This window comes from Oncorhynchus nerka, linkage group LG3, assembly GCF_034236695.1.
Source record: "Oncorhynchus nerka isolate Pitt River linkage group LG3, Oner_Uvic_2.0, whole genome shotgun sequence".
In the NCBI taxonomy this organism is placed as follows: Eukaryota; Metazoa; Chordata; class Actinopteri; order Salmoniformes; family Salmonidae; genus Oncorhynchus; species Oncorhynchus nerka.
This window is the reverse complement of record NC_088398.1, coordinates 58,109,558-58,136,397: the sequence shown is the minus strand read 5'-3', so window position 1 is coordinate 58,136,397 and position 26,840 is coordinate 58,109,558. Positions and strand designations below refer to the sequence as shown.

The following is a 26,840-nucleotide window of genomic DNA, read 5'->3' as shown; positions in this document are numbered from 1 at the left end:
CCCCACCGATGTGAATCTGCTATTTTAGCCGCACTTTAAGTCTAGGTCGATTTGAGCACTGTCTTTTCCTACACACACCAGTCCTCGTAGGGTAAAAGGAGTAGAATCACTATGGCGTTATACACCCCAAGAGATAACAGGATGGTAGTTTGCATATCAGTAGTTCTGAGTGACTACTGTATCTCTATGCAACATAATGACAATGTCCTGTTCATCTCCCGGGGGACGGGTCCTCTCATTATGCATACTGGGCCTGAACAAATTGAGCTTTTGTCTGCATCCCAAATGGCACCCCTTTCCCTTATGTGGTTCACTTTTTTTTATTTTTTTACCAGGGCACATAGGCCTTTGGTCAAAAGAAGTGTGCTATATAGGGAATATGGTGCCATTCTGGATGCACCCCAGGTTATTGAATGCCAGCTGCCAAGTCGATCATCCAATAGTTTACACTGTACAACTCAACCCTTGGGACAAGTTTATTGTGTTTTGGGGATGTTACAGTGGTGGCTCATCTTTTGCTGCACTACAAAAAGGTTGAAATTAAATCTTGTTTTCATTACAAATTGACAAAGGTAAAACAGTCACAACAGTATAATGTAACTACATAAGTGGAAATGGGTGTCTGGCGTTCATATAAATGACATCATCTTCTCTAATAATCTACAACAGCTAATTGTTTTTTCTTCTTTAACTTCATACAGATAATGGAGAAGGCTAAAATGCACCATAATATTTGGTTGAGGAATAGTTTCCTTTATTACATCACAAAATACATTTTATTTTTTAATATCCCAAAGAAGCAAGACTTGCAAGTAGAGGCATTTAAACATAGCTAAAATCTACAGCTACAAAATTCTACTCCAATATACATTTACCTGTTGTTGGGCATTGTCTTCCGACAGATGGCGTCATTCTAACGCCCTGTGTTGCCATGAACTATCAGTAGTGCAGACGGAGACGCAGCTGCGCTATCTGACGTGAGACAATGCCTGTTGGGGTCTGCTTATCTCTCGGTCTCTCTTCAGACCCAGTCCTCATAGCAGGGTAAAATGTGGAGGAGTAGAATCAGTAATCAGACAGATACACAGAAGTCCATATTGTAAAGGCTATAAAGATTTGTTGCACAATGTGACGTCGCCTCCGGGACCTTCACACTGCAGGCAGAGGGGCTGGGGGGGACGGGGGTTCAGACAGGACGGGGTCGGGAGTCGTGACCTCTATGTGGCGTATCTCTTGGTCCACTGTCGGGCTATCCTGTCATGCTCGGCTCTGTTGGTCAGGTACTGAGTGGCAATGCTACCAACCAGAGGGTCCGCTGAGGAGAGGAGAAGACAGGAAGAGAGATGAGCAATGCATTAGTAAGAGGGCTGCCTAAGTCTAACATTTTTTTTTATTGAACATTTATTTCTACAGGTTTTAAAGCAAAGGCTGCCGCATGAAAGTATAAGCAGTGGCGGTTCTGGCTCGTATGGCTCCCTGGGCGGACCCCCCCCCCCCCCCCCCCATAAAGTATAGACAAAAATAAGACTCATTAAAATCAACAGAAAGTAACAAAGACAAATAGAAACAGATGTGTGTTGATTTGGCACTCGAGCATCAATACATCACCCATCCCCCAACCCTGTCAACCAAGAGTCAAAACCAAACCAATTCACCTTGGTGGTGTGCAGACTGGTTTTATATTATTCTTAACAATTTCGCACAAACCAGAAAAGAATGCAACAATATGTCTGTGAAACTATATATTCACAGTATTATGAATGAATTGTGGTTTATTTGGTAGCATTTCGAAGTGTGACAGATTTTTCGAATTGCATTAGTAAATGCAAACTACAATCAGGGTGCCCACTCCGACAAGGTTAATTGACCCACAATCCCACATGGTGACGTGATGTGCAAATGAGCGATAGAAAACCTATTGTGAAAATGTCGCCATTCCAATATTTTTTGTGTGGGTGCCCGGTGCCACCCCCGGCAAGATACCACCCAGGGCGGCTGCCCATGACTCCTATACCTAAACCGCCACTGGGGAGAAGTGTTGCTTGAACAATCTTACTTCTACTTTCCAAAGTGAGGCAGGATTTATTTCTATAAAAGAAACCAACTTGCTCAACTTGGGCTCCCTTCAATGTGCAAATATGCAGGTCCTTAGGGTCAATATTACGAGGCCTAGAAAACAACCAACTTCATTTTATTAGCATTTAGGACTAATTTAAGATCAGTAAGCGATTTTTGAACTGATTCAAACCATTCTGAAGGTCACGTAAGGACTGCTGTACTGAGAGGGCTCAGGAGTAAACAACTGTATCATCTGTGTAAAGATATCAATGTTACGGGTTTTAACAGACAGACCAATATTATTTATATAAATAGTGAAGAGAACATGGCCCAAAATCATCCTCTGCGGCACACCTTTCGTAATATTGAGGAAACTTGATTTGATACTGTCAGTAAGCAGACATTGGGTCCTGTCTGTTGGACAGTTCTTGAACCAATTGCAAGATGCCTGATCTAGGCCTATTTCAGACAACCTTTGAACAAGTAAGCAATGGTCAACCATATCAAATGCCTTCAACAGGTCAATAAACAAGGTAGCACAATGGTTTTTATGGTCTAAACCAGGTATTCCCAAACACGCGCAAAGCCGTCGGGGGTACGCCAAACCAAAATGTGATTCACATTTTAAAAAACATATCTTTTTACATATTTTTTTCTTCACATTTTCAAACAGTCCATTTATATTTTCCAATATACACTTGGGTGAGTTTTTTTTCTCGCTTGAGTACCCTTGTTTCACTGCCAAAAATAAAAAATAAACAATTTAGTGTTCAGCGAAATAACAACACTATGTCAAATACAGGTAGCCTAGTCAAAAAATTAACATCCAGTCACATTAACCGTTACTCTCTCGTGGGAATTTCACTAACGGTCCATCTTTTTACATATTTTTTACGTATGTAGCCAAACGTAGCTGCTGCTCATGTTGGTATCTGTACTGATGTCGCAAAAGCCATGACAGGGAGACATAGTGGAGTGGTAACCTGTGTGCAAGCAGTTGCTCCCGGCACCACTTGTTACACTGCAGCATCCACCGAGAGGCTCTTGCTGCCAAGGGAATGTCTGACAGCTTAAAATACATTTTGGACACTACAGTGAAAATGTTTAATTTTGTTAAAGCAAGGCCCCTGAACTCCCATGTATTTTTTGCATTATGCAATTATATGGGAAGTGACCATGTAACACTTTTACAACATACAGAAGTACGCTGGTTCACGAGGGGCAAAGTCTTGACACGTTTTTTTTAATTGAGAGATGAGCTTAAAGTTTTCTTTACTGACCATAATTTTCACTTGTCTGACCACTTGCATGAAGGATGAGTTTCTCACACAACTGGCCTATCTAGGTGATGTTTTTATTCGCCTGAATGATCTGAATCTAGGATTACAGGGACTCTCCGCAACTATATTCAATGTGGGGGACCAAATTGAGGCTATGATTAAGAAGTTGGAGCTATTCTACGTCTGCATTAACAAGGACAACACACAGGTCTTTCCATCATTGTATAACTTTTTGTGTGCAAATGAACTCAACCTTACGGACAATGTCAAATGTGATATAGCGAAGCACCTGAGTGAGTTGGGTGCGCAATTACACAGGTACTTTCCCGAAACGGATGACACAAACAACTGGATTCATTATCCCTTCCATGCCCTGCCTCCAGTCTTACCGATATCTGAACAAGAGAGCCTCATCGAAATTGCAACAAGCGGTTCTGTGATAATGTTATTTAATCAGAAGCCACTGCCAGATTTCTGGATAGGGCTGCGCTCAGAGTTTCTTGCCTTAGCAAATCGTGCTGTCAAGACACTGATGCCCTTTGCAACCACGTACCTATTTGAGAGTGGATTCTCGGCCCTCACTAGCATGACAACTAAATACAGGCACAGACTGTGTGTGGAAAATGATTTAAAACTGAGACTCTCTCCAATACAACCCAACATTGCAGAGTTATGTGCATCCTTTCAAGCATACCCTTCTCATTTTTGATGAACAAATAAGGTTTTATATGCAAGATCGCTAAATAAAGAGCAAAATTATTGATTATTATTATATTACTATTTGTGCACTGGACCTATAAGAGCTCTTTGTCACTTCCCATGAGTCAGGTTGTGACAAAAACTCACACTCATTCTTCTGTTTAATAAATGTATTGTATAGTGTGTGTGTGTGTGGCAGGCTTACAATGATGGCAAAAAACAACATTTGAGAGTGTGCTGACCCTGGTGCTAGAGGGAGTACACAGATGTAGGTTGAATGTTTGAAGGGGTATGGGACTATAAAAAGTTTGGGAACCACTGTTCTAAACAACATAGCACATCATCTTAGACAAGTATAGCCACTGAAACAGTGCTATGTCCAGGTCTTAAACCAGACTGGTGCAGTGCTATGTCCAGGTCTTAAACCTGACTGGTGCAGTGCTATGTCCTGGTCTAAATCCAGACTGGTGCAGTGCTATGTCCAGGTCTTAAACCAGACTAGTGCAGTGCTATGTCCAGGTCTTAAACCAGACTAGTGCAGTGCTATGTCCTGGTCTAAAACCAGACTGGTGCAGTGCTATATCCAGGTCTTAAACCAGACTAGTGCAGTGCTATGTCCAGGTCTTAAACCAGACTAGTGCAGTGCTATGTCCAGGTCTTAAACCTGATTGGTGCGGTGCTATGTCCAGGTCTAAAACCAGACTGGTACAGTGCTATGTCCTGGTCTAAAACCAGACTAGTGCAGTGCTATGTCCAGGTCTTAAACCAGACTGGTGCAGTGCTATGTCCTGGTCTAAATCCAGACTGGTGCAGTGCTATGTCCTGGTCTAAATCCAGACTGGTGCAGTGCTATGTCCAGGTCTTAAACCAGACTAGTGCAGTGCTATGTCCAGGTCTTAAACCAGACTAGTGCAGTGCTATGTCCTGGTCTAAAACCAGACTGGTGCAGTGCTATGTCCAGGTCTTAAACCAGACTGGTGCAGTGCTATGTCCAGGTCTTAAACCTGACTGGTGCAGTGCTATGTCCAGGTCTTAAACCTGATTGGTGCAGTGCTATGTCCAGGTCTTAAACCTGACTAGTGCAGTGCTATCTCCAGGTCTTAATCCTGACTAGTGCAGTGCTATGTCCAGGTCTTAAACCTGACTGGTGCAGTGCTATGTCCAGGTTTAAAACCTGACTGGTGCAGTGCTATGTCCAGGTCTTAAACCAGACTAGTGCAGTGCTATGTCCAGGTCTTAAACCAGACTAGTGCAGTGCTATGTCCAGGTCTTAAACCAGACTAGTGCAGTGCTATGTCCAGGTCTTAAACCAGACTGGTGCAGTGCTATGTCCTGGTCTAAATCCAGACTAGTGCAGTGCTATGTCCAGGTCTTAAACCTGACTGGTGCAGTGCTATGTCCAGGTTTAAAACCTGACTGGTGCAGTGCTATGTCCAGGTCTTAAACCTGATTGGTGCAGTGCTATGTCCAGGTCTTAAACCTGATTGGTGCTCATTAAGAATAGAATGAGAAGTTTAAAGCCATGGACTCTAAAACTTTGTAACCTGGACTCCATCACTTCCTTGATTACCTGCCCTATATATGTCATTCCCTTTGGTTCCTTCCCCAGGCATCATTGGTTCTGTTTCTGTTTCTGTGTCATGTCTGTGCGTTGTTCGTGGTTTCTTGTTTTGTATTATGTTATGTTTATTTATTAAAACACTCACTCCCTGAACTTGCTTCCCGACTCTCAGCGCACTCGTTACAGGTAAGAGGGTGACCTTAGATAACCAAGTCTCTCAAGGCAGGCAAACAGGATTACTTAGTTAGAAAATGTTTAGAAACGACTTCATTCAAGTAGAAATTAAAGCATGCATCAAGGTAGAATAATATTTTCTGGCTGTCCACGTCTGACACAGCACAAACGTTCTAAAACTCAATTGCAGTGTAATGTATTTGGTTTGACTCCCTGCCATAGAGAACCCGTGTCACTCACCAGGGTTACAGTCTAACGTGTACAGTATATCTACTGTATTGGTTGACCGTTGCGTCACTCACCAGGGTTGCAGTCTGTGAGCAGGGAGCAGATGGACAGCAGCACCTTGGAGATGGTGAGGGCGGGGCTCCAGTTGTCTTTCAGGATATCCAGGCAGATCACCCCCTGGCTGTTGATGTTACAGTGGTAGATCCTAGTGCGGAACGTCACCTAGGAAACAACACAAAGTAGATCAAGATCACAGACAGATCACCCCGACTGTTGATTCTATGGTCGTAGAACCTAGTGTGGGACGTAACCTAAGAGACCACAGGAAGTAGATCCTGGCTAGGAAACAACCCAGACAGACAGCTCAGTACTCCCTGATTGGTGTTTTACTGTTGTAAATCCTCGAATGGAAATTGACCTGTGGAAAAGGAAGAAATCATGAAACACATTCAGGCTTTATCAGCCAGCCAGGCAGATAAAATAAGCTACAGTGTTAACAATGGGGTCAACGATAAAGCATGCAAGGATTACGGTTACTGTAATTCACCAGCAAAACCTTTAACTGTTTCCAGTCGACAAGAAGCATTGTGTCAAAGGAGCTAGAGCATTGCCAATCCACACCTCCCAGTCTGCAGATTTTTTATTTAACCTTCATTTAACTAGGCAAGTCAGTTAAGAACAAATTCTTATTTACAATGACGCCCCACCCCGGCCAAACCCGGACCACGCTGGGCCAATTGTGCGCCGCCCTATGGGACTTCCAATCACAGCCGGTTGTGATACAGATACTATACTCACCTACACCTCACAAAGCTAAACTACACATTCTTAACCTTTCACCATGTCCCAACATTTGCCCTTATAAACAGAAAAACATAATTAAGACACCATAGATGAGAGACAGGGAGACCACAGGCCAGGAGCAAATGGTGCGTGAACATCTATTAACCTTTCCATACAATCTCAAGTAGGGCCATGGTCGGTGACATATGCTTAAACTTGGACTCTTAACATCCCATTGAAGCCTTCTCCCTCTGAGCAGACCTTCTGCGTCCCAAATAAAATAACACCCTATATAGTGCACTACTTGTCAATAGTAGTGCGTTATATAGGGAATAGGGTGCCATTTGGGACAAAGTCCTTAATGCAAGGAAAACCAATTAGACCAGGCACGGAGGATGATCTTAATGATACCACTGGCTGTGGTTATGCCTTTGACATGAGCGAGCGAGCGAGCGAGCGAGAGAGAGAGAGAGAGAGAGAGAGAGAGAGAGAGAGAGATGCAGAGAGAGAGAGAGAGAGATGCAGAGAGAGAGAGAGAGAGATGCAGAGAGAGAGAGAGAGAGAGAGAGAGAGAGAGAGAGTATACAAGGTCTGAAGTCATCTGCCTTTGGCCTAAAGAGCAGGAACCCAGACTTCATCAAAGAAATTGGAGATACAGCCATTGTCATCCTACAAGAAACCTGGTATAAAGGAGACGGGGCCACTGGTTGCCCTCTAGGTTACAGAGAGCTGGTAGTCCCATCAACCAAACTACCAGGTGTGAAACAGGGAAGAGACTCAGGGGGTATGCTAACTTGGTATAGAGCAGACCTAACCCACTCTATTAAATTAGTCAAAACAGGAACATTTTACATATGGCTTGAAATTAATATAGAAATGATCTCAACAGAGAAAAATGTCCTCATGTGTGCTACATATATTCCCCAATAGAATACCTATACTTTAATAATGACAGCTTCTCCATCCTAGAGGGGGAGATAAACAATTGCCTGGCCCAGGGACATGTACTAGTCTCTGGCGACATAAATGCCAGAACTGGACAAGAACCTGACACCCTCAGCACACAGGGGAACAAACACTTAGTTGGAGGTGACAGCATTCCCTCACCCATATGCCCCCCTAGACACAACTACGACAACATAACCAACAAAAATGGGTCACAACTCCTGCAGCTCTGTCGGACGCTGGGTATGTACATAGTCAATGGTAGGCTTCAAGGGGACTCCTACGGTAGGTACACCTATAACTCATCTCTTGGCAATAGTAATGTAGACTACTTTATCGCTTAGAGCGTTCACAGTCAGTCCACAGATTACAGCAAAATCACACTCTACTGAAACAAAGCTATGCTCAATCATGAGGCTTCAAAGCCAAAGGAACTGAATAATATTAAGAAATGGTATAGATGGAAGGAAAGTAGTCTTGAAATCTACCAAAACACTATTAGGCAACAACAAATTCAATCCCTTCTAGACAATTTCCTAGACAAAATGTTTCACTGTAATAGTGAAGGTGTAAACTTAGCAGTAGAAAACCTAAACAGTATATTTGACCTTTCAGCTTCCTATCAAATCTACAAATGTCAAGCAGACAACATAAGAAAACAAACAACAATGACAAATGGCTTGATGAAGAATGCAAAAAGTCATTTTTTTAGAAACCTATCCAACCAAAAACATAGAGACCAAGAAATCCTGAGCCAGAATCACTAAAACAATACAGAAATACATGGAAAAGAAAGAACAGCAAGTCAGAAATCAGCTCAACGTAATTGGAGAATCCATAGAATCTAACCACCTCTGGGAAAACTCTTTAGCATCTTAAGGTATAGGGGGCAGCATTTTCACTTTTGGATAAATAGCGTGCCCAATATCAGCTACTCATGCCAGGAATATAAGATATGCATATTATTAGTATATTTGGATAGAAAACACTCTGAAGTTTCTAAAACTGTTTGAATCATGTCTGTGAGTATAACAGAACTTATGTAGCAGGCAAAACCCAGAAGACTAACCGTTCAGAATTTTTTTTTTGGTCTCTGTCTGTTCACTGAATTCTCATTGGCAAATGATATTTCTTAGGAACCTGTTTTCAGTGAGTTCTCATTGGGAAACGGTATTTCTTAGGAACTTGTTTTCCGTTCCTACCGCTTCCACTGGATGTCACCAGTCTTTGGAATTTGAGGTTATTCATTTGTGCAATGAAAAAGTAGGCCATCTAGAAACTGGGTAACACTGTTGAGAGTGCGCAAGACGTGAAAAGTAGTATGGTTTGTTGTCTTCCTGTATTGAACACCCGTCTACAATTTGAACGATTATTAACGTTTAAAAATACCTAAAGTTGTATTACAAAAGTAGTTTGAAATATTTTGGCAAAGTTTATAGGAAACCTTTGAAATCATTTGTAGTGACATTGTGTTTTTTGGAAGCGGTTTTTATCTGGATCAAACGCGTCAAATAAATGGACATTTGGATATATATGGATGGAATTAATCGAACAAAAGGACCAATTGTGATGTTTATGGGACATATTGGAGTGCCAATAAAAGAAGCTTGTCAAAGGTAATGCATGTTTTATATTTTATTTCTGCGATTTGTGTAGCGCCTGCAGGGTTGAAATATTCTACCCTCTTTGTTTACTATTGTGCTATCATCAGATAATAGCTTCTTATGCTTTCGCCGAAAACCTTTTTAAAATCTGACATGTTGGCTGGATTCACAACGAATGTAGCTTTAATTGAGTATCTTACATGTGTGATTTAATGAAAGTTTGATTTTTATAACATTTTATTAATTTGCCGCACTGCATTTTCCCTGGATTTTTGACCAAGTGGGACGCAACCGTCCCCTATCCTAAAGAGGTTAACATCATCCTCAGCTCTGGCATATTACGCCAAATTTTGGAACCAAGGACTGATCACATCAATCCACAAAAGTGGAGACACATTTGACCCCACTACCGTGGGATATGCGTCAACAGTAACCTCTGCATTATCATTAACAGCAGACTCATACATATCCTCAGCGAAAACAATGTATTGAGCAAATGTCAAATTGGCTTTTTCCCAAATTACCGTGACAGACCACATATTCACCATGCACACCCTAATTGACAAACAAAGAAACAAACCAAAACAAAGACAAAGTCTTCTCATGCTTTGTTGATTTCAAAAAATCTTTTGACTCAATTTGGCATGAAGGCCTGCTATACAAATGGATGGAAATTGGTGTCGGGGGAAAAATATTATAAAATCCATGTACACAAACAACAAGTGTGCGGTTCAAATTGGCAAAAACACACACCAATTTCTTTCCACATGGCCGGGGGGTGAGACTAGGATGCAGCTTAAGCCCCACCCTCTTCAACATAATCCACAAATTGTCGAGGGCTGCAGCATAGTCAATGGGGAATATATGATCTGGTGCTTCTGTCCCCAACAGTAGCACCTAGATATTCTGCACAGATTCTGTCAGACCTGGGCCCTGACAATAAATCTCAGTAAGACAAAAGTAACGGTGTTCCAAAAAAGGTCCAGTTGCCAGGACCACGAATACAAATTCCATCTACACCGTTGCCCTAGAGCGCACAAAAAAACTATAGATACCTCGGCCTAAACATCAGCGCCACAGGTAAATTCCACAAAGCTATCAACGATCTGAGAGACCAGGCAAGAAGGGCATTTCTTGCCATCAAAAGGGACATCAAATTTGACACTGCAATTAGGATCTGGCTAAAAATACTTGAGTGATAGAACCCATTGCCCTTCACAGTTGCGAGGTCTGGGTTTCGCTCACCAACCAAGAATTCACAAAATGGGACAAACACCAAATTGAGACTCTGCATGCAGAATTCTGCAAAAAATATCCTCAGTGTATGACGTAAAACACCAAATAATGCATGCAGAGCAGAATTAGGCCGATACCCGCAAATTCTAGAAAATTCTACAACCACCCTAAAAGGAAGCGATTCCCAAACCTACCATAACAAAGCCATCACCTACAGAAAAATGTACCTGGAGAAGAGCACCCTAAGCAAGCTGGTCCTGTGGCTCTGAGACCAAACCAAATCATGAGAAAACAAAAAAATAATTACTTGACACATTGAAAATGATTGACAAAAAAACTGAGCAAACTAGAATGCTATTTGGCCCTATACAGAGAATACACAGTGGCAGAATACCTAACTACTGTGACTGACCAAAAATTAAGGAAATCTTTGACTATGTACAGACTCAGTGAGCATAGCCTTGCTATTGAGAAAGGCCGCTGAAGGCAGACCTGGCTCTCAAGAGAAGACAGGCTATGTGCACACTGCCCACAGAATGAGGGGGAAACTGAACTGCACTTCCTAACCCCCTGCCAAATGTATGACCATATTAGAGACACATATTTCCCTCAGATTACACAGACTCACAAAGAATTTGAAAACAACTTTTGGAACTTTTATGAGTGTAACATTTACTGTGAATTTTGTATTGTTTATTTCACTTTTATTTATTATCTATTTCACTTGCTTTCACAAGTAAACATATATTCCCCATGCCAATAAAGCCCCTTAAATTGAATTGAAAGACAGAGATAGAGAGGAGGGTAATCAGTAGCTCTCCCTCTCTCTAAACGGTTTGTGGCATCTATATGGCATGTTAAAGAATGTATTTTATTCCCATAACCACTGTAAAGGCTAATCCCATCACTGTGTTTAGTACTATAACTGCTGGAAAGGGCAAACATATCATGACCAGTGTAGAGTGGTAGCACATTAAGTTCCGTGGCTAATTTGTTTTTATGTGAAATGGGGTAGAAATAACCATAGTAGCTAGTTCCCCTCCACTCCCAGAAAGCAATTATGATCCAGATTAAATCCAGATTCTGTAAAAAAAAATCAGAAACATAATAAACAGTATAGCCTTCTGTTAGAAGTCTGTATTAACCTTTTGACATGTACGTGGTCCCTGCATCGAGCCATCGCAAATATTTGATTGGAACAGTAGCAACAAGTAGCAACAACTCATTCCATAAACCAGTCTAAAAAACAGGTTGCGCTGACAAAAAACAAAACATAAATTAGCGACCTAACATCTCCAACTTGCGACTTCAGTGCGTTCAAGACAACTGGGAACTGGGAGCTTAGACTGTAAAAAAAAATCCTACAACTCGGGAACTGGGGCCTCTTTCTAGAGCTCCGACTTTCCGACTTGAAGATCACTGACGTCATGATTTGACCTCGTATTTTTCAGAGTTCTCAATTGTCTTGAAAGCGCGCTCGCGTCGTGTGCGCAAGCATTGCAAAATAAATGTGCACATATGTTATTCAATCACTGCACCCACACTGCTCGCAAGCGTCTGCGTAGCCAGGCGCTAAAATAGAACTCGATTCTATTTGTGACGCTTGACGCGCTGCAAGTCCTGCCCCTTCCATCTCCTCATTGGTTTTTAGGAGCATATACCCACGTGCCATCTCTTCATTGGTTTTTAGGAGCATATACCCACGTGCCATCTCTTCATTGGTTTTTGGAGCATATACCCACGTGGGTGATTGAAAGATGAACTGAGGTCCACACTCCAGTCCAATTGGAAGTGGTAATGCAGCTTAAAGTTTGTTGCCTACCGCTATAGAAAGTCCAAAGAAGAAGCCTGAAGGAGGAGCGATTACTAGGATCTAACTGGGTTTACCGTTTTATCTGTGGATTAATTGTCGGAGTAGAGGACCTTGTGCATTTCAGGTAAAATAGCATCCCAATGTCTATATACCAGGACAAATTAGCTAGCAACAGCAAGCTAGCTAAATTTCCACAAATGTTTAATGCTTTTCAAGCTGTCCCCAAGTTAATACAGTTGGTTCAGAGTTTATTTTGATGGGTGGACCAAATCAACATGCGCGCGATGGCGGGCGCGTGTGCGGTCTGGTCAACGTGTGAGTCAGTCGGGTATCCCTTCACCTCCCTTTGTTATAATATCTTAGGTCTGACAGATGCTTACTAGACAACCATAATGCATTGTATGATGTCAACAAACATGGCACCACACATAGCTGGCAAATAGCTTAGCATTATCTCATCGTAATCAGTACAACCTTCAAAAAAGTATTTACACACATCATATGTGTCCATTACAATATAAGCAAGAATAGGAATACATGGTTTGTCACCAGTACTTGAAAACATGTTACTAAAACAGTAAATACATTATGCTCCATATATACATACGGTGTGCTACAGTAGAAACAACAACAAGATATACAGAAAATAAGGAACTTACTTTGATAGTCCAAAGTTATTATTTGTAAGAAAAACTTCAATGAAGGCCAGGGGGAAAGGGTTTGCGCAAGGCCTGTTCTGACTAGAGATGCACAATGTCGTCCGGCGCCGACAGAGAACGCTTCGCGTTCCTAGGAAACTATGCAGTATTTTTTTTTTTACGTGTTATTTCTTACATTGGTACACAAGGTAATCTTAGGTTTTATTACATAGTCGGGAGGAACTACTGAATATAAGAGCAATGTCAACTCACCATCATTTCGACCAGGAATATGGCTTTCCCGAAGCGGATCCTGTGTTTTGCCTTACACCCAGGACAATGGATCGGATCCCAGCCAGCAAGCCTAAACAATGTCGCCGTAAAAGGGGCAAACGAAGCGGTCTTCTGGTCAGGCTCTGTAGATGGGCACATCGCGCACCACTCCCTAGCATACCACTCGCCAATGTCCAGTCTCTTGACAACAAGGTTGATGAAATCCGAGCATGGGTAGCATTCCAGAGAGACATCAGAGACTGTAACGTTCTTTGCTTCACGGAAACATGGCTCACTCGAGAGACGCTATCGGAGACGGTGCAGCCAGCTGGTTTCTTCACGCATCGCGCCAACAGAAACAAGCATCTTTCTGGTAAGAAGAGGGGCGGGGGGTATGCCTTATGATTAACGAGACGTGGTGTGATCATAACAACATACAGGAACTCAAGTCCTTCTGTTTACATGACTTAGAATTCCTCACAATCAAATGTCGACCGCATTATCTACCAAGGGAATTCTCTTCGATGATAATCACAGCCGTATATATTCCCCCCCAAGTAGACACATTGATTGCCCTGAACAAACTTGATTTGACTCTATGTAAACTGGAAACCACATATCCTGAGGCTGCATTCATTGTAGCTGGGGATTTTAACAAGGCTAATCTGAAAACAAGACTCCCTAAATTCTATCAGCATATCGATTGTGCAAGCAGGGCTGGTAAAATCCTGGATCATTGTTATTCTAACATCCGCGATGCTTATAAGGCCCTCCCCCGCCCTCCTTTCGGAAAAGCTGACCACGACTCAATTTTGTTGCATCCAGCCTACAGACAAAACAAGAAGCTCCCGCGCTCAGGTCTGTTCAACGCTGGTCCGACCAATCTGACCAAGACTGCTTCGATTAAGATATGTTCCGCATTGCGTCCAACAACAACATTGACGAATATGCTGATTCGGTGAGCGAGTTCATTAGAAAGTGTATCGGCGATGTCCTACCCACAGCAACTATTAAAACAGTCCCAAACCAGCTGGCTCGGGTGTTTACGGACATATTCAATCAATCCTTATCCCAGTCTGCTGCTCCCACATGCTTCAAGAGGGCCACCATTGTTCCTGTTCCCAAGAAAGCTAAGGTAACTGAGCAAAACGACTACCACCCCGTAGCACTCACTTTCGTCATCATGAAGTGCTTTGCAAGACTAGTCAAGGACCATATCACCTCCACCCTACCTGACACCCTAGACCCACTTCAATTTGCTTACCGCCCCAATAGGTCCACAGACGACGCAATCGCAACCACACTGCACACTGTCCTAACCCATGTGAACAAAAGGAATACCTATTTGAGAATGCTGTTCATCGACTAAAGCTCAGCATTTAACACCATAGTACCCTCCAAACTGGTCATCAAGCTCGAGACCCGCCCTGTGCAACTGGGTACTGGACTTCCTGGTGGGACGCCCTCAGGTGGTGAGGGTAGGTAACAACATCTCCACCCAGCTCATCCTCAACACTGGGGCCCCACAAGGGTACGTTCTGAGCCCTCTCTTGTACTCGCTGTTCACCCACGACTGCGTGGCCATGCACACCTCCAACTCAATCATCAAGATCATCAAGGACAACAACCACCCGAGCCACTGCCTGTTCACCCCGCTATCATCCAGAAGGCGAGGTCAGTACAGGTGCATCAAAGCAGGGACCGCGAAACTGAAAAACAGCTTCTATCTCAAGGACATCAGACTGTTAAACAGCCACCACTAACATTGAGTGGCTGCTGCCAACATACTGACTCAACTCCAGCTCACTTTAATAATGGAAATTGATGGAAAAAATGTATCACTAGCCACTTTAAACAATGCCACTTAATATAATGTTTACATACCCTACATTACTCATCTCATATGTATATACTGTACTCTATATCTACTGCATCTTGCCATCTTTATGTAATACATGTATCACTAGCCACTTTAAACAATGCCACTTAATATAATGTTCACATACCCTACATTACTTGTGTCATATGTATATACTGTACTCGATACCATCTACTGCATCTTGCCTATTTACATTTACATTTAAGTCATTTAGCAGACGCTCTTATCCAGAGCGACTTACAAATTGGTGCATTCACCTTATGACCTCCAGTGGAACAGTAGTGCATCTAAATCTTTTCAGGGGAGGGGGTGAGAGGGATTACTTTATCCTATCCTAGGTATTCCTTAAAGAGGTGGGGTTTCAGGTGTCTCCGGAAGGTGGTGATTGACTCCGCTGTCCTGGCGTCGTGAGGGAGTTTGTTCCACCATTGGGGGGCCAGAGCAGCGAACAGTTTTGACTGGGCTGAGCGGGAACTGTACTTCCTCAGTGGTAGGGAGGCGAGCAGGCCAGAGGTGGATGAACGCAGTGCCCTTGTTTGGGTGTAGGGCCTGATCAGAGCCTGGAGGTACTGAGGTGCCGTTCCCCTCACAGCTCCGTAGGCAAGCACCATGGTCTTGTAGCGGATGCGAGCTTCAACTGGAAGCCAGTGGAGGGAGCGGAGGAGCGGGGTGACGTGAGAGAACTTGGGAAGGTTGAACACCAGACGGGCTGCGGCGTTCTGGATGAGTTGTAGGGGTTTAATGGCACAGGCAGGGAGCCCAGCCAACAGCGAGTTGCAGTAATCCAGACGGGAGATGACAAGTGCCTGGATTAGAACCTGCGCCGCTTCCTGTGTGAGGCAGGGTCGTACTCTGCGGATGTTGTAGAGCATGAACCTACAGGACCGAAGTTGTGGCCTATGACATTCTGTACCATCACTCATTCATATATCTTTATGTACATGTTCTTTATCCCTTTACACTTGTGTGTATAAGGTAGTAGTTGTGGAATTGTTAGGTTAGATTACTCGTTGGTTATTACTGCATTGTCGGAACTAGAAGCACAAGCATTTCGCTACACTAGCATTAACATCTGCTAACCATGTGTATGTGACAAATAGAGAAGTTTGTCTGACTCAGTAGAGCCTCAAACATAAATTGTCCACAACAGTGAAATGGGCTACATTGTATGTGAATTAATGAGGAGGCAGAACACATCTTAATTCAAACTGTTAGAAAATAATTTAAAATTGACAAATTGAAACATAATTAGCAGGCAGCATGCCTTGGTTTGAGGACAGCGCGGGTTAACTGTCCTGTTGCGTAACAATCACATTTTGGAACATTGAGTGCATTCTGACATTACGCGCATAAAATAACTCACGCTGGGGTGACCGTTAGAGATATTTGGAACTCAAGTGTGAAAAGGTTAATGAGAATATATGCTGTAAACTCAGTAAATGGCTCTAAAAAAGAGGAGCCCCTGCCATGCCTATAACACACAGAGTCTACATCCCACACGGCACCCTATTCCCTAAATAGTACACTACGTTTGACCTGAGCCCTATGGGCTCTGGTCAAAAGTAGTGAACTATGTAGGAAATAGGGTGCCATTTGGGGGACCCATTCAAGCTTTGCTGGCCTTCTCCCTTAGTATCACACAGCCACAAAGCCACGTCTGACCGAGACTGAAACCACCACTGCTGCCTGTCTCTCTCTCAATAACAGCATTGTGTTAAATGGTTCAGGGTTATTCTGGTCCCCTGGTCTCCACAGTCATATGACAGTAGCGCAGAGTGCTGTAGTGTTATTGCTACTGTGTCGTGCATAATAGCCTCAAGGAGATGATGGCCGGGCGCCGCCACAGTTAGTCAACAAACACAAGACAAGACATCATGTTTATCAGCTTCAAGGTTTCAACTGATGACCTCAGCAAACTGCTCTACCTCCATGAATAACGATAGAGGACTAGCTGCAGACAGAGGCTGCGTACCAAATTACACCCTATTCCCTACTTAGTGCACTACTTTTGAAAAGAGCCATGTGGGCCATGTTACTGAGCTGTTAACCGTTAATACTCCGACCTCTAAACCTATAAAGCAAGTGATTAAAGCATTCAGTACCTTTGGTGGCTTGAAGGGGTAGTCGGATGAGAAGGTGATATCTAAGAAGAAGACCCCTCCCTCGTACACCGAGCCTGGTGGTCCCAGGATGGTGGATCTCCATTCATAGATGTTGTCTCCCTTGGGTCCCGCACTGCAAACAAACAAAGACAACAGAACAGAGGGAGTGAAACACCGCTCAACACAGAATAACAGCATGTGCGCACTCCCTCAAATCACTTGGAGAAATTATCCTTTGTTTTATTCAGCTATATTCAATTGTATTCTTCATACTATAAAATAATGCCACAGAATTCTAAGCAAATCTTGTCTGCTAAATAGACTAGTGCAGCCCACAATCATACGGCATTGCCAGAACAGGGCTTAACATAAGGATAACTTAGAGTATACTATTGTGTCCTTCTGAAATAGACAACATTTTCTTCCTATGTTTCTTCAGGCCTGTCTAAAATAAATAATGGGTTTATTGTGAAGGTGTAGGCTACATTACATGGATTTATTAGACTTAAAATGTTGATGTTCCAAAGGTCAGCATCATTGGCTTGTAGGCTATGCATGGAAGCCAGGAGATGCTAAATGTGTTTATGTTAATTAACAGGCAAGTACCGTGAGACTGAGTTATTTGCTTGACAATCACCGGCTTACAAAATGTCATGACCACCACAGCCCTAGTGGATGCTGCTTTGAGCTGACAGACACTTATCTACACTGTCCTCTCTCCTCACCCTCAGCTCCATTACCAGGTGATAAAAAGACCACACACAAGCACGCTCTCACGTACACATGCACACACACACTCAACCAACATGTCTGTCAGTAGCCTTGAGATATATAGATATACAATTGAAGTCGGAAGTTTAAAAACGCTTAGGTTGGAGTCATTAAAACTCGTTTTTCAACCACTACACAAATTTCATGTTAACAAACTATAGTTTTGGCAAGTCGGTTAGGACATCTACTTTGTGCATGACACAAGTAATTTTTCCAACAATTGTTTACACACAGATTATTTCACTTATAATTCACTGTATCACATTTCCAGTGTGTCAGAAGATTACATACACTAAGTTGACTGTGCCTTTAAAAAGCTTCTGATAGGCTTCTGATAGGCTAAGAAAAAAAAGTTGAAATAAATCATTCTTTCTACTATTATTCTGACATTTCACAATCTTAAAATGAAGTGGTGATCCTAACTGACCTAAAACAGGGATTTTTATTTTTTATATACAGTTGAAGTCAGAAGTTTACATACACCTGAGCCAAATACATTTAAACTCAGTTTTCCACAATTCCTGACATTTAATCAGAGTAAACATTCCCTGTCTTAGGTCAGTTAGGATCACCACATTATTTTAAGAATGTGAAATGTCAGAATAATAGTAGAGAAAATTATTTCTTTCAGCTTTTATTTCTTTCATCACATTCCCAGTGGGTCAGAAGTTTACATACACTCAATTAGTATGCATGATGTCTTGAGATGTTGCTTCAATATATCCACAATTTTCCTGCCTCGTGATGCCATCTATTTTGTGAAGTGCATCAGTCCCTCCTGCAGCAAAGCACCCCCACAACATGATGCTGCCACCCCTGTGCTTCACGGTTGGGATGGTGTTCTTCGGCTTGCAAGCCTCCCCCTTTTTCCTCCAAACATAACGATGGTCATTATGGCCAAACAGTTCTATTTTTGTTTCATCAGACCAGAGGACATTTCTCCAAAAATTACAATCATTGTCTCCATGTGCAGTTGCAAACTGTAGTCTGGCTTTTTATGGCGGTTTTGGAGCAGTGGCTTCTTCCTTGCTGAGCGGCCTTTCAGGTTATGTCGATATAGGACTCGTTTTACTATTGGATATCGATACTTTCGTATCTGTTTCCTCCAGCATCTTCACAAGGTCCTTTGCTGTTGTTCTGGGATTGATTTTCACTTTTCGCACCAAAGTACATTAATTTCTAGGAGACAGAACACCTCCTTCCTGAAAGGTATGACGGCTGCGTGGTCCCAAGGTGTTTATACTTGCATACTATTGTTTGTACAGATAAACGTGGTACCTTCAGGCGTTTGGAAACTGCTCCCAAGGATGAACCAGACGAGGAGGTCTACAATTTTCTGGGGTCTTGGCTGATTTCTTTTGATATTCCCATGATGTCAAGCAAAGAGGCAGTGAGTTTGAAGGTAGGCCTTGAAATACATCCACAGGTACGCCTCCAATTGTCTCAAATGATGTCAATTAGCCTATCAGAAGCTTCTAAAGCCATGACATCATTTTCTGGAATTTTCCAAACCTTTTAAAGGCACAGTCAACTTAGTGTATGTAATCTTCTGACACACTGGAATGGTGATACAGTGAATTATAAGTGAAATAATCTGTCTGTAAACAATTGTTGGAAAAATGTCTTGTGTCATGCACAAAGTAGATGTCCTAACCGACTTGCCTAAACTATAGTTTTTTATTATTATTTTTTATTTTTTAACAGGGTGGATCAGCTTAATATTGAGGAAAGATTGTTACTTCCATCAATGTAATTGTCTGCATCATTTCCAATCCCCCATATATTTTGGGGGTAAATATATGAATCCATATACATACACGTATGCATACATATACACATATATACATACACATACCTATATAGACATACATACTTTTTAAAGAATATACCTTTATTATTCCCCGCAAACCCTACCACCCTTCTCCCAATTGGAGTAAACTAATAAACACTTAGGCTTCTACCTTCAGTTTAAACATCTTATACACATTTTACAGACACAGTCTATTTTACAATAGTTATATTTTGTTTGTTTTTAGTCCTTCCTCTATTTCTTTTTATTTGTAACTGTGCTATTTCACAGAATTTCTGAACCTAAATACATTTTACAGAGCCCATATGTTTTACATTGGTTATCTTATTAGTCCCACCCTTCAGCTCCATTCAACCCCTCCCCATCCATCTCTCAACACCATCCAGTCCCACCCTTCAGCTCCATTCAACCCCTCCCCATCCATCTCTCAACACCATCCAGTCCCACCCTTCAGCTCCATTCAACCCCTCCCCATCCATCTCTCAACACCATCCAGTCCCACCCTTCAGCTCCATTCAACCCATCCCCATCCATCTCTCAACACCATCCAGTCCCACCCTTCAGCTCCATTCAACCCCTCCCCATCCATCTCTCAACACCATCCAGTCCCACCCTTCAGCTCCATTCAACCCCTCCCCATCCATCTCTCAACACCATCCAGTCCCACCCTTCAGCTCCATTCAACCCATCACCATCCATCTCTCAACACCATCCAGTCCCACTCTTCAGCTCCATTCAACCCCTCCCCATCCATCTCTCAACATCATCCAGTCCCACCCTTCAGCTCCATTCAACCCATCACCATCCATCTCTCAACACCATCCAGTCCCACTCTTCAGCTCCATTCAACCCCTCCCCATCCATCTCTCAACACCATCCAGTCCCACCCTTCAGCTCCATTCAACCCATCACCATCCATCTCTCAACACCATCCAGTCCCACTCTTCAGCTCCATTCAACCCCTCCCCATCCATCTCTCAACACCATCCAGTCCCACCCTTCAGCTCCATTCAACCCCTCCCCATCCATCTCTCAACACCATCCAGTCCCACCCTTCAGCTCCATTCAACCCCTCCCCATCCATCTCTCAACACCATCCAGTCCCACCCTTCAGCTCCATTCAACCCATCACCATCCATCTCTCAACACCATCCAGTCCCACTCTTCAGCTCCATTCAACCCCTCCCCATCCATCTCTCAACACCATCCAGTCCCACCCTTCAGCTCCATTCAACCCATCACCATCCATCTCTCAACACCATCCAGTCCCACTCTTCAGCTCCATTCAACCCCTCCCCATCCATCTCTCAACATCATCCAGTCCCACCCTTCAGCTCCATTCAACCCCTCCCCATCCATCTCTCAACATCATCCAGTCCCACCCTTCAGCTCCATTCAACCCCTCCCCATCCATCTCTCAACACCATCCAGTCCCACTCTTCAGCTCCATTCAACCCCTCCCCATCCATCTCTCAACACCATCCAGTCCCACTCTTCAGCTCCATTCAACCCATCCCCATCCATCTCTCAACACCATCCAGTCCCACTCTTCAGCTCCATTCAACCCCTCCCCATCCATCTCTCAACACCATCCAGTCCCACCCTTCAGCTCCATTCAACCCCTCCCCATCCATCTCTCAACACCATCCAGTCCCACCCTTCAGCTCCATTCAACCCCTCCCCATCCATCTCTCAACACCATCCAGTCCCACCCTTCAGCTCCATTCAACCCCTCCCCATCCATCTCTCAACACCATCCAGTCCCACCCTTCAGCTCCATTCAACCCATCACCATCCATCTCTCAACATCATCCATTTTGGATTTCTATTTGACATGTATTTTTCAACTGTGCTGCTTCACAAAAGTACTGAACCTTTCTACTCTCATAGCTTCTACAGATTGTAAATTTAAAAAAAAATTGTTTTGCTAAAATAATTATTATATTATTGATTGACTATGGATTTTCAAATGACCCAGTATTGCTATCTACAGCGTTAATTCTAGGCTAATGTTGCAATTCTTCAGACATTCCTGGACCTGTGACCAAAAAAGAGCTACAAATGGGCAATACCAAAATAAATTATCTAATGACTCTGCCTCCTCACAGCAGAATCTGCAGAGTTGGGAAGATTGTATTAAAGATTAAATTGGTATATGTTTTTATTTATCACACTTTTCTTCAACTATTTATGTTCTTTACTACAGGGCCGACATACAAGTTCCTTACTTTTTTCCCCTTCTACTTGCCTCTTCCATTTTTGTGGTAATGCTGAAATTAATTGGTTGTAATTTTGGGTAGAGCAGACATTTCCATATGTCTGTGTTAGCTGCATGTGTGACATAACTCCACCTGTACTATTTATGATATCATTCACTAAAATTATACCTTTTTTATGAAGAATGTCTTATTTATTTTGGAACTTTTGTGAGTGTAACGTTTACTGTGAATTATGTATTGTTTATTTCACTTTTATTTATTATCTATTTCACTTGCTTTGGCAAGGTAAACATATGCCAATAAAGCCCCTTGAATTGAATTGAAAGAGAGATATAGAGAGGAGGGAGTCAGACACACCACCCAGTAGCGCTCTCTCTCTCTCTCTCTCTCTCTCTCTCTCTCTCTGTTTGAGTGAAGGAGTGCGTGTGTTGTGGAGAGTTAGATATTCACAACTTTCTTTCGGTTTGCTATTTCTTGGTGGCATTTTGTTTTGGTGCATGATTAACGTTATTATTATTATTTTTTTGTGTGGTAGAATTAAATATTTAGTTTTTCGTATCAAAATTACCCTGATTTTGGCGGGGATGGCAGCCCGAATGGGGATGCCGTCCCTGTCACTTCGGCACGGCTTTAGGTGTGTTACTGAAGCTGCTGTCACGGTGGAGGAGTTTCTGGTCGCCGTAGGAGAGAAGGTAGGATATGAGAATATTGCTTATGCATCCCGGATGAATAAAGCTGTGGTGGTATTTCTTAAAGAAGAGTGTCTGGTTGATCGTATGGTTGAGCATGGTGTACTTCTTAAAGGAATGTTTATTCAAGTTACGCCGCTTTTATCCCCGTCAACAAGGGTAACGATTTCAAATGTACCACCGTTTATTCCAAATGAGCTATTGGAGCGCGAGTTATTGCGCTTTGGGAAGTTCGCCAGTTCAATTAAGGTTGTCCCGTTGGGTTGCAAACACCCGGCGTTGAAACAGGTAATGTCATTTCGGCGACAGGTGTTTATGTTTTTGGACTCACCGGAGCAGACTTTAGAGTTATCGTTTAAAATCAAGTATGACAATAGATTGTATATGGCTTATGCTAGTACGGGTAGTCAACGGTGTTTTGAGTGTGGGGATGTTGGTCATAAGCGACATGCTTGCCCCGAAAAGGGAGAAGGCAGAGGGAGGGGCACAGGTGGTCATCGTAACGCCTGGGCCCGCTGATGTAGGGAGAGGTGGGCCGACAGCGGTAGAGCAGCCACAAGCACCTGTTGCTGAGGAACAAGTTATCCGTGTTGAGGGCACGGGGTTGCAACTTGTATTAGAAGGAAATGTTATGCTACAGAAAAGTATTGTTGTAGAAGGTAAGGATGTATCTGAAGAGCCAGTTCCTCAGACTGGTGAGCAGGTGCCCCGTATGAGTGCTGGGGTAAAGGAGGGGGTTCATGTGGAGCTAGGCTCCCAGGGAGGGGAGGAGATGCCCACTACGAGTAATGAGGTACAGGAGGGTTTTCATGTGGAGCTAGGCTCCCAGGTAGTGGAGGAGATGCCCACTATGAGTAATGAGGTACAGGAGGGTTTTCATGTGGAGCTAAGCTCCCAGGTAGTGGAGGAGATTCCCACTACGAGTGATGGGGTTCATGTGGAGCTAGGCTCCCAGTTAATGGAGGAGATGCCCACTATGAGTAGTGATGTTCAGGTGGGGCTAGTCTCCCAGGTAGTGGAGGAGATGCTTGGTACGAGTGATGAGGTGCAAGTGGGGAGTGTTGAAAGCGATGTGGTAGAGGGGAGTCAGTTGTCTGTGGTCTCAGCTGAGGAGGATCAAGAGAAGGATATGGATATCTCTTTAGATATGACAGCTGATGGTGAGGACTCAGTTTATGATCTAGAGGAGGTAAATGAGTTTCTGGATCAGACTTTTGGGAAATCTGTCAAATTGGCAGATTATTTTGATGTTGATAAGTTTGTGAGGTCAGCTGTGATGTTACAGAAGACGGTGGGGTTAGACCAGTTGAGTGAGAAGAAGCGGTTTCGCTTGAGGAAATGTATTACTGCTGTTGCAGCAGCAAAAGGTGGTGGGAAACGTGTTCAGGTTAAGAGAAGAAAAAAGAATAATGATGATGATCATGCTTCATAGGGTGTCTTTTTTCTCCTTGGTTTCTCTGTGGGCTCTTCTGCTTTTCTTTTCTCTTTTCTATATGGAAGTACTAAGGGTAGGTTCTCTTAATATTAATGGGGGAAGGGACAGGAATAAGAGGGCTTGGGTTTTAGAAGTAATAAAACAGAAAAGGCTTAATGTAGTTTTCCTACAGGAGACACATAGTGATGAGGAAAATGAGGTTGACTGGGGTATGTGGTGGGAGGGGCAGCATGTACTCAGTCATGGTACTAATTTCAGTACTGGGGTGGCAATCTTGTTTTCCTCAGGCTTAGGGGTGACTGTGGTATCTACAACAGAGATTGTCATGGGTCGGGTTTTATTGGTCAAGGTGGATGTTATGTTTTTTTAAAGTTTTTTTTAAAATGTTTATGCTCTTAATGAGGGTACAGAGCGTATTGCTGTTTTTGATCAAATTAAGGAAACCTTAAGACAGTGTGATCAAGAGGGGTGTATGGTTTTAGGGGGTGACTGGAATTGTACAGTGGATTTTACTGTTGATCGCACCGCTGAAGAACCTCACCTGCGGTGAGGCCTATTAACTGTGTTTGAGCTTTCTGATGTGTGGAGAGTAAGGAATGCAAAAGTTAGGCAGTACACATGGCTAAAAATTAATGAAGGTCGTGTCAGTGCAGCAAGGTTAGACAGGTTGTATGTATCTGAGCAATACTGTAGTATGGTTGGAAAGTGTGCCATTACTCCTGTGGGATTTTCTGATCATTATATTGTTTCTGTTGATATTCACTTGTCCTGTCCACGAAGGTCATCACTTGTTACATGATGTCATGTTTTGTGACAGGTTTTTGTTGTTTTGGGAAAAATGGAGGGTTATAAAGGGGAATTTTGAGTCCTTGAGACAATGGTGGGAGGTTGGGAAGGCCCAAATACGAGTATTTTGTCAACAGTATACTGCTCTGTCTCAAATTGAATTTAAAGAGACTATCAAGGCCCTTGAACAGGACATCAAGTCTATTGAATTGAAGCTGCTCACTCAGAACGACCCTGGACTAGTCATGAACTTACAGGACAAGAGACATGAACTGAGGTCGTTTCTGCATGAAAGAGTGAAGGGTGCCTTGATTAGGTCTCGTTTCGCTTCCCTCAAGGATATGGATGCTCCTAGTGCTTTTTTTTAAACCTAGGACAGTCGACGTTTCAACGTAAACAGATGGTCTGCCTTCGTCTCCCTGATGGGAAGGTGACTACGGATGATATTGAAATGCGTCAACATGCCGTGGATTTTTACTCGTCCCTTTATAAGGCGGAGGATTGTGACTCTCTGTGTACTGAACAGTTGTTACATGGTCTTCCTCAATTGGGACCTGAGCAGAGAGTCACATTGGATGCTGACATTACACTGCAGGAGCTGTCCACAGCAGTTATGCAGCTCTCATCAGGCCGAGCCCCTGGCATCGATGGTTTACCATCTGAGTTCTATAAGCACTTTAGGGGGTCTATTGGGGAGGATATTTATGAAGTGCTGTGTGAATCTTTTCATGAGGGTTCTCTTCCTGTATCTTGTCAACGTGCGGTGCTTTCACTGTTGCCAAAAAAGGGGGATTTGGCTCTCATAAAAAATTGGAGACCTGTTGCTTTGCTGTGCGCAGAATACAAAATTGTTTCTAAATGTCTCTCAAACAGGTTGAAAGAGTATCTGGGACTGTTGATCCACAAGGACCAGTCCTACTGTGTACCTGATCGCTCTATTGTTGACAACTTGTTTATAATAAGAGATGTTTTAGACATTTGCAAACTGTCTGATGTAAATGTGGGTTTACTTTCGTTAGATCAGGAGAAGGCTTTTGATCGTGTGGACCATCAGTACTTGTTTAAAACAATGAAAGCCTTTGGGTTTGGGGATGTTTTTCTGTCTTGGGTGAATTTACTGTATGCTGGAGCCTCGTGTATGGTGAAGGTGGGTGGTGGTTTAAGTTGCCCCATCCCTGTCCAAAGGGGCATCAGGCAGGGATGCCCAATTTCAGGGCAGTTATATAGTCTGGCGATTGAACTAATGCTTTGTTTTTTAAGAGCGAAGCTTACTGGTTTCTCTGTGCCAGGTGTAATGAAGGGTCCCACGATAGCACTGTCTGCGTATGCAGATGACGTGATAGTTTTTATTACAGGGGGTGAGGATGTTAAGGTTCTCTCAAACACTTTAAAGGTGTATGAGGGGGCCTCCTCAACTAGAGTCAATTGGGGAAAGAGTGAAGCGCTGTGGGCAGGTCGGCCTCAAACGGGGTCCACTCCAAGGTTACCAGGGGGGCTTCAGTGGGGCAGAGATGGGATGAAGACTTTGGGGGTTTTTCTAGGCTCTGATGTTTTTCAGAAAAATAACTGGGAGGGTGTATTGGAGAAAGTGTGTGCCAGACTGTCAAGATGGAAATGGTTGCTACCCCAGCTGTCTTATAGGGGAAGGGTCCTGGTAGCTAATAATCTTGCTGCCTCTACCCTGTGGCACAGACTAATGATTTTACAGCCACCAAAGGGTCTGATACAAGAGCTTCAGAGGACCCTTGTCAATTTCTTCTGGTCTGGACAACACTGGATCAAAGCTGCAGCCCTGTACCTGCCACTGCATGAGGGTGGGCAAGGCCTGGTGGACATTTCCTCTAGGATCACAGCTTT

At 43.2% G+C, this 26,840-nt stretch overlaps 1 protein-coding gene across 1 annotated transcript in view; it reads right to left on the bottom strand.

Moving 5' to 3' along the window:
- Positions 1–462: 462 nt before the first annotated feature.
- LOC115111411 (ubiquitin-conjugating enzyme E2 E3-like) overlaps positions 463–26,840 on the bottom strand; it is a 47,199-nt gene continuing 20,821 nt past the window's right edge. The window contains exons 4-6 of the mRNA XM_029637433.2: positions 17,274–17,406; positions 6,075–6,222; positions 463–1,315 (exon numbers count right to left, since the gene is read on the bottom strand). Of these exons, the coding sequence (XP_029493293.1) occupies positions 1,218–1,315; positions 6,075–6,222; positions 17,274–17,406 (379 nt within the window). The 3' untranslated portion in view covers positions 463–1,217. The remainder of the gene's footprint in view (positions 1,316–6,074; positions 6,223–17,273; positions 17,407–26,840) is intronic.